The sequence below is a fragment of the Myodes glareolus genome, chromosome 1 (assembly GCF_982192425.1).
Source record: "Myodes glareolus chromosome 1, mMyoGla1.1, whole genome shotgun sequence".
In the NCBI taxonomy this organism is placed as follows: domain Eukaryota; kingdom Metazoa; phylum Chordata; class Mammalia; order Rodentia; family Cricetidae; genus Myodes; species Myodes glareolus.
Window position 1 is genome coordinate 128,231,959 of NC_142026.1, and position 12,685 is coordinate 128,244,643.

The window sequence follows — 12,685 nt, forward strand, 5'->3', positions numbered from 1 at the left end:
GTCTGTCTCCGTTCTCATCTTGCCATCTCTGGGATTACAGAATATGTTATCACACCTGGCTTTTGGTATAGGGTTTGGGAGTCCAAACAAACTCAGGTCTTCGATCAGAAGGCAAAGGTGTTACCACTGATGGGTGTTCCAGCTGATGGCTTCTGTCTGTCTGTCTGTCTATCTATCTATTTATCTATCTATCTTTTATAAGTTATAGGATGAAATTTGGGTCATCATGCTTGCATGGCAAGTCCTTTATAGAATATAGAAGGAGCTATCCCCCTGGCCCACATTTAGCAACACCCCTAAAAAATACTTATTTATTTACTTTACATGCTTTGGTGTTTTGCCTGCATGTATGTCTGTGTGTGGGTGCTGGAGCCCCTGGAACTGGAGTTACAGACAGTTGTGAGCTGCCATGTTGGTGCTAGAAATTGAACCAGGCTCCCATTCCAGCAGCCAGTGCTCCTAAGCTTCGAGACATCTCTCCAGCCCCAGAGCGATATTTTATAAGAAAAAGAACAGTTGCTTTCTAGGCTGCGGGAACAACAGCTGTGAGCCCTCGAAGCCTTTTCTCTCACTCCTCCCCGCCCTTTAGTGTGTCCCTAGTTCTCACACAGCCCTTGCCAGGAGAACCTAGTTCTCAGCTTTTTACCCCCCACCCCCACTTCTGGCTAAAACCCTAGATACTCCCAGCCTGGTCTGGGAGCCTCCTGCTGCTGTTACTTGCTCAGCTTTGTGTGGCTGCCGCTTAGTGATTGTGTGGTTAATCACCAACTTTGCAGAACGGAGAGACAACTTAGTGGTCAAGAGCTCTGGCTGCCCTTCAAGAGGAACCAAGTTTGATTCCCAGCACTCACATGGTGGTTCACAAGTGTCTTTAACTCCAGTTCCAGGGGATCTAATGTCCTCTTCTGTCCTTCTTGGGTACTGCATGTGTATGTTGCACAGACATACACGCAGGCAAAACACCCATACACATACCAGTAACTAAAATTTAAACATCAGCTCCAACCTGACCTTACTGTTCATAAACCTCAGTTACTTTTTCTTAACCTGCATCTAGTCACAGAGAAACACGGTTTTATTTGTTTAGGTTAAAATGTTTTTAAAAGGCAGAATTGGATCCTACAATTTTCAAAATAGATTTATTTATTTTATGTGTGTGAGTGTTTTGTCTGCATGTATTTGTGTGTCCCATGTGTGCCTTGTCCCCTTGGAGACCTGAAGAGGGCATCAGAGTCCCTGGAACTGGCATTCTAGATGGTTGGAAGCCCCCATGTTGGAAGCAAACAAGGGTCCTCTGTAAGAGCAGTCAGTATTCTTTACCCTAAGCCATCTCCCCAGGGCCACCCCTTCTTTAAAACTTTAACATGTATTAGTGTGTGCTGGAGAATATAAAACATGTGCATGAATGCTGTGGTGTGTGAAGGGCCAAGGACAACTTGTGGGGGTTGGTTTTCTCCTCCCACCAGAGATCAAACTTGGGTGAACAGGCGTGGCAGGAAGTGCGTTATCCACAGAACCATCATCGCTCCAGCTCGAGAGCTGGGCTTCATTACAAGGCATTTTAGCAGATTTAGGAATAGGCTTTAGTGGAAAGGAGGGATGCTCAGGGGAAGAGTAGGATACGTCCAAGAGCGTGGGTGTGGGCTGTAAAACCAGAGTCCCTGAGATGCTACTTGATAGGAAAAAAATATTTTTAGGGCCAGAGGTGATAGATTTCTTCCCTAACATACCAGGACCCTGGATCCCCACCACTACAAGGAAGAGTGAAAAGAAAGGTACTAAGGAAGTCTGGTTTCCATGCTAGTGTGCGAATGCAAAGTGTAAGACTCACCGGAGTTCTTCAGTGTAGTGTCTGAAGCAGGATCTTGACTAGTGATTGGACAATAGACTAAACAGACTTCCGCATACACTCACATACAAGGGTCAATCTTTAGGACATCCTGTTGATGGAGGTTTCTGTCCCGCCCAGTTCTGCAGCTGTTCATTCCCAAAGAAACACACAGAGGTCTACATTAATTATAAACTGGTTGGCCTATTAGCTCAGGCTTCTTATTAACTCATCCTAAATTAGCCCATAATTCTTGTCTGTGTTAGCCACGTGGCTTGGTACCTTTTATCAGTGAGGCATTCTCATCTTGCATCCTCTGTGTCTGGATGATGACTGCAGACTGAGCCTTTCCTCTTCCCAGAATTCTCCTGTTCTCATTGCCTCGCCTATACTTCCTGCCTGGCTACTGGCCAATCAGCGTTTTATTACAACAATACAAGGGACAGGGTACAAGACCATTGTCCCACAGCAACATCGTGTATTCTCTATGGTTTCTGAAGATGGATATAGAACTATAGCTTCATCCTGGAGCCTCCTTTTCTCTGTGTTCCTCCATTTCATAGTCTATACTCCAGGAATCGAAGCATCACTTTTAACTTAGACGAATGGATTGAACTCATGTATACGTGGCTTTGTCTTCCTCACAGCTCCTGCAGAAGAATGGGCAGCTGTCTGTTGTCAATGGCATAGCTGAACAAGGAGATGACCATGTCCAAGAGGGAAGCCAGGATGGACAGGAGGAAGAAGTCATTGTGGAAGACGGTAAGCTGTCCTTGCAGGCCAGGTTGGCTTCGGCAGGACACTGGGAGCTGGGGGGAAGGCCATACTCACAGTGAGCCATGAACTGGGTTGTCATAGACTGTCAACAGAAAGCGCTGTATCATACTGCTTCATGGTGGAGGATGGCAACAATACAGTCAGCTGGTCTCAAAAGGAGATACTTAACTGACCCTTTGGGGTCAGCCCTGTACTCAAGGGTTGACATCACAATCTAGTTCTTCAATATTCATACCTGGAACTTAATGGGTATAGTTTTGCTTTTGATTGTTTAAATCATTGTCCCTTATCCATGTGCCATGTCAGATGTAAATCTCATTGGAATACTAAAATCATACTTGCTTTAGAAAAGTGATGCCCAACACCTCCCTGAACTAAAAATTAAAGTAACAGTTTTGCACCTCTCTTGAAAAGCCCATGTCAACCACACGGAGTTCCTGGCAGTTACATACACCTCTTTGCCTGAAGTGAGACGTGCTTCACAGTTTCTGGCTCTTGAGTTGGGGAGAGATCAATGCGCTGGTGCATCTTTAGCCAAAGTGTTGCTTCCATGTTGGTTCATGGGGCAGGAGCGTTGGGGTCATGTTCAATTCAATTCAAGATATGGTGGAGCCATTGAGCTACTCAGCAGCTAAAGGTCATTGCCACCAAGACTGCTAATCTGAGTTCAATGCCCAGGACCCACATGGTAGAAGGAGTGAACTGACTCCTGAAAGTGGTTCTCTGACCTACACACACACATGTGTATGCGCAAGGTATATAAATAAACAAGTATAATTTTTAGAAGATATATTCAATGAGGGTTTGACATCTAGTAATTTGGCTCCTGTGTGCAATATAAATAAGAGACAGAAGAAAAGGTCGGGCCTTTCCTCACCGGATAAGATTCTTTGCACACATGGAACCCGTTTCTCCTCTCCTGTGCCCCCACGGCGCTGCGTCAAGCCGGGAGCTGCTTTGAAGTTGGTGGGAACACTGATCTTTATATATTACCACAGACACCATATAAAGTCAGAAATGCACACACAGTCTCACAGACGGAGTATCTCCCTGACCTAGTGCGCGAGTTTCAAATAATACCCACCAGACAGCTGGAGTGGACCCAAATCAAATCCCCAAGACCAAGCCTTTGTCCTTCCCGCGTTCGTTTTCAATTAAGCCAAATAGCGGCTGGTGTGTCTGTGTGGAAGGTTGTGTGTGTACAGGTGCATGTTTGTGTATGTGGCGGCCAGAGGATAAGCTCAGGAGCCGGCCACTTTGTTTTTTCAGACAGGAGCTCTCGCTGGCCTGAAGCTTTTCAGATAGACTGACTCTGCAGTCCCCAGGGATTGATCTGCTCTCTTTAGCACTGAGATTACATGCTCATGCCAGTGGCCGGGCTGTCGTGGTGGGTTCTGGGAATCCAAATACAGACGGCACCACTTCCACAGCTCTCCGGTGCCTTTTTCTTTTTTCTTTTTTCTTTATTCGAGACAGGGTTTTCTGTAGCTTTGGAGCCTGTCCTAGAACTAGCTCTGTAGACCAAGCTGGCCTCAAACCCACAAAGATCCGCCTGCCTCTGCCTCCCAAGCGCTGGGATTAAAGGCGTGTGCTACCATCACCCAGCTCGCCAGTGACTTTAAAAGCTCCTCTTGAAGTCATTGTGGCTCAGGTGCTTCAGGGAAGGTGTATCACTGAGAACGGGTTTTCTACTTCTGATGTTTCTCACCAGGGGACACAGGAAGGTGGTCAGTGGAAGATTAAATGCAATAAAAAAAAAAATAAGGCTAAGAAGAGGCTGCAAGAGATGAGAGCTGCTCAGAGTTCAGGTTGGAGCCGCTCTCTGAGATCAAGGGCGGGGGCATAACATCCAGGGACAGAAGAGAAGTTAGATTCAGATACATCAGTATCAGGGCTAGGTCTGAAGTGTGCAAGGCCCAGGTTTGATGCACAGCCCAGCAAGCAATGAAAAGTTAGTTAACAGAACTGAGAACAGCCAATGCCAGCACTTGAACTGACCACCTCCCCCATCACGTTAGTGTTAGAAGCCATGGCCTTGTGTATTCTAAGCACGCGCCGCTGTCCACCTACCTAGTTGTGTGGTCATTAGCAGGAGTTGTGACAAGGTTGTAGGCTAGGCGATATTCCTGAGACTTGAACCAAGGTCATTAGAGTCCTGAACTGACAAACACGGCACTGTCCCTGCCTGGAGGAAGTTTCCCATGAGCCTCACCTGCTGGTCCCTGACTGCAGGTGGCCTGGGAGAGCCGTGGATGTGCTCAGAACAAGAGCACAAGTTTACTGAAAAGGCCAGGAGAATTTTTATAATCTTTTTATTATTATTATTATTATTATTATTATTATTATTATTATTATTATTTGATGGCACGTTTCATGAGTATAAACTTTGTGGATGACAAAACTGTGTTGTGGTATCACAGCTATGGACAGGCTGAATGAAGGCCCAGGGAAAAAATCCAGGACTACATAAGAGGGGGCTAAAATCAGTGTTGTTTGGGAACATTTTGTGGAGTGTTTGAGATCTCTACAATATGACAGAAAAAGGAAACTTCTTTTTCTAAGTGAGCTTTTTTTTTTTTCAAAAGAATTTATTATGTTTTACTTTCTTTATGATGGGTATGCGTGGATGTTCTGCACACTCACTTATTTGTGCGTGTGCAGAAATTGGAGTGAATTTGTGGGGTTCTATCTGTCTGTATGTCATTTATCTATCTTTCTATCGTGTGCCTGTGTTAGTGTGTGTGCACTTCACAGTGCATATGTGGAAGTGTGTGTGTGTATGTGCCACAATGCATATGTGGAAGTCAGAGAACTGCCTGTAGAAGTTAGCTCTCACCTTCTATTGTGTGAAATGGAATTCAAGTTGTCAGGTTTGACCGCGAGCACCTTTACTCATTGTACAATATGAGTGGGCTTATTATGTGGCCTAACTGTTATATAGGCTGGATGTATGGGGTGGAGTCAGGCACTCGTCCCTTCAGATCCCAAGAGCATGGTGTCCCTAAGAGTCTGTTTCCTGGAGGCTTGCTGTTTGCTGTCCTTTCTCTTCCCTCCAGATGTGATCTCTCAGGACATTCCAGCCACATGGCTAAACACCAGCTTTTATAGAAACCCATTCTGTCTCCACCCATGACTGTGTTCCTGACTTCCCTGAGGAGACCCAGACTGTTGACCATGGCTGGCCTGGGAAGTCTGGGCACAACCCAAATGCTGAGTGCTGAAAGAATGGAACGAAACAGACTCTGTCCTTCATAAGATCCTGAACTCAGCTTCTGGGAAAGGCTCACCATCCTTGGGGAGGATTGGAGAGGCCGCCATGAGAGTCTCTTCCAGAGGCCTGTTCTATAGGCAGAAGTGCTATTGCTTTTACCTTCATTTTATCTGCCTGGCTGTAATAACTCACAGCCCAGTAGGGCTGATGTGGACGGAATCCTTATGTTAAATTCTTCAACGGCATTTTTGCATGCTTTTCTTTTGATATCAGTGCTAAGCCTGTGGTTAGGTGCTTAAATTTTTTTATGTACATTTATTTACTTGCGTGTGTGTGTGTGTGTGTGTGTGTGTGTGTGTGTGTAGAGAAGTCAGAGGACAGTTTGTGCGAGTTGGTTCTCAACCTTCCTTGGGAGTTCTAGGAATTAAACACCGGTTACCAGGCCTGAGAGCAAGGGCCTTTATCCCTGAGCCATCTCACTGCCTGTAGATGCTCTACGGAGAAAGTGTATGTGTTGTGTACATGCATGCATACACTCAGAGGCTAGAGGAGGCCATCACCCGCCTTCTGGACCTTGTTTGCAGAGACTGGATCCCTCAGGATACTACAAGCTCACTGTTTCACCAGCCATCTTCCTGGGTCTGCCATCTCCCTCTTCCTCCCCCAGCGTTGGGGTGATAGCACCCCACAGCCCCACCTGACTTTCACATGGCCCCTGGGGATTCAAACTCAGATCCTCTTGCTTGCCCAGCAAGTACTCTCCCCCCCCCCATCTCTCCAGACCCCTGTGGTTAGGTTAACGTGGCTCTTTCTGGAAATCAGAACCTACCTGAAAGATGACAATTGTATAAACAGAAACACGGTTTTGAATATGCAAACACTTCATTGTAGGCTTTAGAGGACTCTGGTTTCTACTATGGTCTGCTTAATAATAAAAACAAGTTTAGACCCACATTAATCCTTGGGAGAATTGGCCAGTGGTGGCGTTTAACATTTGCTCAGCTAAACCAAAGAGAGTAAATTACCACCAAGGGGCATTCCTGCTGAAGGGTTACTTACTGTAAAGTGATAGATGATATTTCTGAGGTTGTGGGTGTAGCTCAGTGGTAGAACAATAGCATACTTGGGGCTCTGGGTTCGATTTGCAGCACCACTAAAAAGAAAAAGGAAAATGTCATCTGAATACAGTAATTTACACCTGCCTATAATCCCAGGGTTTGGGAGCCTGAGGCAGAAGGATTACTTCCAAGTTCAAGGCCAGCCTGGGCTATGTAGTCCAGAGCACTTCTGGTACCAGTTTTCTGTATTTGGTTTCACTGCTGTGATTCAATACTCTGACGAAAACAATTTCAGACAGGGTTTACTGTGACTCATGGTCCCCGTGAGTCAAGTACCCCGTGAGGCAAGAACTTGACACTGGTCACCTGGGGTCTGCCACCAGGAAGCTGAGAGCAGCGATACAGTTCTCAGGCCAGACAACACGCCCAAGGAATGGTACCCACTTTTGGAGTGGTTCTTGAACCCCAATGAAGGTAATCCATCACTGGCAAGGACAGAGGCTGACTCAGTCTAGAAAATCCCTCATGCATGTGCCTAGATTGTTCTAGGTCCTGTGAACTTGACGGTTAGCATCAGCTTTAGACAGACAGATGTGAATGTTTCCCATCGCAACTTGCTTGCCTTTTTTGAAATTAAGAAATACCGATAATTCAATGGCATAGACATTTTTTCCTTGTGAGATTTCTGCCTGGCCTCCTTCTCTTCTTCCTTCCCCCTTAGAAACTGTAAGTGATAGAACTGTTGACTAAATATGTTCTAAACTGAAAAGTAGATTATACAGGTGGGGACATAGAGGGCTATGGAACTTCAGAGTGAGCTTTGGAAATATTTAGCTAGGTGGTGGTGGTGCACACTTTAAATCCCAGCACTCAGGAGGCAGAAGATGGTGGATGTCTGAGTTCGAGGCCAGTCTGGTCTACAGAAAGAGTTCCAGTACACCCAGAACTACATAGAGAAACCTTGTCTCAAGAAACAAAACAAATTTTACTTACTTACTAGTGTGTGTGTGTGTGTGTGTGTGTGTGTGTGCACGCGCACATAGAGATACAGAGAGGTCAGAAAACAACTTTAAAAGTCAGTTCTTGCCTCCCGCCTTCCTTTGAAGCAGGGTCTCTTGTGTTTGCTACAGCGCTGCATCCTCCAGGCTGGCTGGCCCACAGCCTCTGGGCACTTCTCCTGTTTCTGCCTCCTGTTTCTCCTATAGGAATGCTGAGATTACAAGATGCCTGCTGCCCACCTACCTTTCTTTCTCATGGCTTCCAGAGATCAAACTTAGGCCCTCAGGTTTGCATGGTGAATACTTTGCCCACTGAGACACATTAGCGACCCCAGAGATGATATGAATATAATCAATTACAGAGGGTACGGGGTCACAGAGAATTTCTTCACCTGCCAGAGTCAGTTTCTTCACCTACATTCTCTTCAGGCAATCCCTCAATTTAACTTTTTATCAAAACTGCTTGGTTTTCTCTCCCTAAGTGTCTTTTACTGTTTCCCCAAACAGATAAGAAAAAATTTTTTTTTGTTTTGGTTTGGTTTTGGATTTTTTTGAGACAGGGTTGTTTCTCTGTGTAGCCTGGGCTATCCTGGAACATGCTCTGTAGACCAGGCTAGCCCCTGACTAGCTCATGGAGATCCACCTGCCTCTGCCTCCTGAGTGCTTGGATTAAAAATCTGTGCCAGCACTGCTGACCCAGATAAGGAAAACTTAACATCCTATTTCTGTTGATGATGCTATAACTAGTTGCTAAGCAGCATGTCTAAAGAACCCTGAACCTCCTACAAGTGGTCCAGCAGTATCTCAGGTCTGAATATATTTGGATGTGCCCTTCACAAGGCAGGAGTTTCTGGGGGTTTCTGTGGTGCTGTTAGGTAGCCCTAGGCCCCATAATTGCTAGGCAGGTGCCCTACCTCGTGGTCTGCACTCCGCACTGCCTCTGTTTCTCCTCTGAGATTTGCCTTGTTGCAGAGTCTACGTACCAAAAATGACACTTCTCCACGTGCGTAAAAGAACAGTGGTGTATGCTTTCAGTCACTTTTCTTCACATGGGTATTGCACAGTTGGCACACCCAGAGCTGAGGGCATTTTACGCCAACGGCAATGGCCTTGGCGTTTGTCCTCCACTGCTTTGTAGTTTGAAGGAGTTAGCCAGGTGAGCCAGCGCATCCCGGGATGGTAGAGAAGCTGCAAACAGGATAGTATTTCCATTACACGTGCTGAGCCTGCAGCTCGCCCCTTCCCCATCCCCAAGGGCGTTGGTTAAAGCCGAGGTCTCCAGAGAGTCTAGTCCTCATTTCACAGTAACCCACTTTCCTACAGCTCCACATTATCCCCCAAGTGCAGGTGTCAGTGGAGGACTCGTGACTCAGTTATTTAATGGCTGAATGTGCAGCATCGTGGAGAATTCATTTTGTACCGGTGCTTATGTCGTCACTGGTTTTATTGAGTCTGAGCTTTCCTATCCCTGGCGCTGAATGCCTTTGGGATATGGGAAGACCGAAGGTGGCCGCTGCATAATGACCATCCTCCCTGTGAGCCTGTTACCTTACAGACAATCCACTCTAGAATCGAAAGTAATTCTTTCTCCTTTGGAGTGCGAAATAACTTTATCTGGAGCATATGTGCGCTAAGTTCCGCTCTTGGTCCCTGTGACAATGATCCCACACCTGCTTTTTGGCTAAGGGAGGGGTGCTTTCCCTACTCAGAAGAAATATTTTCTGATTTCTGATTTCTATTTCAGCTTGTGACATAATCTTGCGTGATTTTTAGGAAGACCTGTCGGCCATCCCCATTATCCTTCATTCTGCCTGTTCTTCTTGGTACCAGCTGTTAACATCTGGCATTTGATGCCTCTCTCCTCTCCTCCCTGATGAAGAGTAGGGTCAGGCATGGGTGAAGGTGCTCCTTTCCTGTGGTTAGATGTTGTAACCTGCTTTGCTTTATTTTTGTTAAGAGTCTCCCCGTCTAGCCTAAAATGACCTCAAACTCAGGGTAGCCTTCCTGCCTCTGCCTGGCCAGTTCTGCCATTAGAGGTGCAAATACCGTGCCTGCCAGTACCTTGGCTTTTTGGGTCTTGTTGCATGGGGTGAAAGAAAGCTAGAACCCTTCCAGAGCTCCCAGCTGGGCCCTAACGTGTGCTTCCTGCTGGCGCGCATCTGCAATCACCTGGAAGCATGCAGCACCACCCAGACTTGTCCATGAGTGAACAAGGATTCCTAGAAATGCTCTGTGCACAGAGGGAAGGCCTCCTCCCCCCAGCACATGGTTTGTGTCCAGATCCAGTAGCGGTGCACGGTGTTTTCTCAAGCTCTGTCCTGTTGCGTTGGTGGTGTTTTGAAAACTGAAGAGCGCTAACGCAAAGTAAGCCTTGAACTTGGGTGAAAGGCCTTGCTTGTGCCATCCCTCCCTGCTCCCTGCTGGTGTTGGAAGAGCCCAGGCAATTCTCCTGTCTCAGCTTCCCGAGCTGGGATGATAGGTGCATGCCACTGTGCCCTGCTTCTTTGTCCTCTTTCTAAATTATTTGGTATTAGAGGAGTAAAACTCAAGATGAAGGTATTTTATTTCATTTCATACACACACACACGTGCATGTGACCTTCATTTGACTTCATCGTTTGTATCGGTGGAGTCCGTTTCTATCTGTAAAATGAGTGTTCTCATCTATCTCTGAAGCCTGACTCATCAGTATTACTCCTTTGGGCCAGAAACCACAGAGGATTAGTTAACGTAGACACCTGAGCATCCTTGGGCAGGTGCTTAAAATGTCATTATGCGTATTTAGAAAATGATTTCTTTGTTTTTTTTTTTTTTTTTTCTTAACCTGATGCTGAAAATCATTTTCTGGATTTGAAGTTTTAATTTTAATTGGATAAAAGGTTTGGGAGGGAACACTGTGTTCAACAATAGCTTGCTTCAGGATCATCTAGGTGTAAAAAAAAGAGGTCAGCGGCTTTATAATGAGTGTGGTCCCAAGATGTCACATGGATTTCTTGTGCATTTGTTCTGCTGAGCTCCTGAAAGGTCGGGACTGAAAAGGAAGAACAGATGGAAAAGATGTTGACAAATGCCATTACTTCCCTGCCAGCTAACTCTGGAGGTGTCACCTATAGAAGGCTATAGTTTTCTGCTGTTCTGCCCCCTGCACTGTTTGGAGCTGTGTGCTTTGCCGGGGTGATGGGGGAGGGCAGTGAGCGTGTTCTGCTAGCTGACTTTCTGCCACTATGAAGAAATATCCAAGGAAGTTAACTGGCAAAGAGGAAAGGTTCAGTTTGGCTCCGGCTTTGTAGGCTTAAGTCCAAGACTGGAGGCATCTATTGCTTTGGATTTGGTCCAGATAACCAGGACCAGAGCACATGAAGGAATGAGATGCTCACCTCATGCTGGGAAGCAAAATGAACAGGAAGGAGGTCGTCCCATAATCCATTTCAGGGGTGTGCCCCAATAACTTAAGGTCTCCCACTACAGTTCTACTCCTGAAGGCATGTGGCACCCTCCAATAACACCACTCTCGGGCCCGGGGGGTGTTCAGCTAAGGTCACAGCCTTAGCAGTTAGGCAAAGGAAATGTATTCTCTTGGTTTAAAATTCAGCCTCTGGGTCAGCAAGATGGTTCAGCAGGTATAGGCAACTGCTGCTTAAGTCTGGCGATCTGAGTTCAAATCCCTGGAACTCACATAGAGGTTGAAGGAGAGAACTGGCTCCACAAAGCTGTCCTCTCCACGCACAGGCATGCACACATACACGTAGCAGACACGCAGACACATAAAATCAATACATGACAACCTCAAGGTTTTTTCATTTGAGGCCAGCTTGTTTTATATAGTGAGTTCCAGGCCAACTGGGTCTCTAAAATAATAACGATGATGATGATGACGACATCTCTAAAATAATAATAATAATAATAATAATAATAACAACAACAACAAATTTCTTTACACCAGTTTGTGCTAGTACTTTTGAGTTTTGGGGTTTTTTTTGATTGCTATTATCGCTCAAATGTCTGTTTAGAGTACAGTCAAGTAGCCCCTGGCTCTCTAGGTGTTAGTGATATATGCATTAGTTATTGAGGTGAAAAATTAACATATGATTGGTCTAATAAGTGTATCTTTTTTCTCTCACTGCTGGCCTAAAATTCAAGAAATCTCCCTCTCTCGGCCATCCGATTGACAGGATTAAAGATGTGTACCACAATGCATGGCTGCTTTAATGTATCTTTAAATGTTTAAAATTTGTGTGTGTGTGTGTGTGTGTGTGTGTGTGTGTTCATGTGCTTATACAGAGATCACCGGAGTTGGAATTGGAGTTAGGATTCTCTTTCCATCATATGAGTCCCAGGGATCGAACTCAAGTCACCAGACTTGACAGCAAGTGGTTTTTGTTTTGTTTTGGTTTGGTTTAGGCTGAGCCGTGTCTCCAGCCCCCAGCTTTAGTTTATCTTAACATAGGTGTGTCATGTATAGAAAAGTGCCAAACATGTGTCCATTACCTCACTGTTGAGTCTGCTATAGCAAAGCAGACCAGATGACATCGAGACAGACCTTTGTCCTTCTCAGAGTCTGATGAACAGTTTTGATGACTCCTGGGGTCTCTCCTTGGCTAGCAGGGGACTGCTTTTCTGCTGACCCACGTGTTCTTTCTTCTACACTCCTGGATGTCTCCACGTGTCCAAATTTCTTCTCATGAGGAGGACACCAGATAGTCTGGGTCAGAGTCCACCCTAACTGACCCATTTTAAAACTTTGTTTAGCTTTTTTATTTTTAAAGACACTCATCCAGGAGGAAGGGGTGCACGGCTCTAATCCTAGCATTCTG

General features: G+C 45.8%; 1 protein-coding gene across 1 annotated transcript in view; it reads left to right on the forward strand.

The window, feature by feature from the left end:
* Positions 1-12,685, forward strand: part of Akap12 (A-kinase anchoring protein 12) — an 84,887-nt gene that overhangs the window by 40,533 nt on the left and 31,669 nt on the right. Inside the window, exon 2 of the mRNA XM_048419762.3 lies at positions 2,476-2,590. Within this exon, the coding sequence (XP_048275719.3) occupies positions 2,476-2,590 (115 nt within the window). The remainder of the gene's footprint in view (positions 1-2,475; positions 2,591-12,685) is intronic.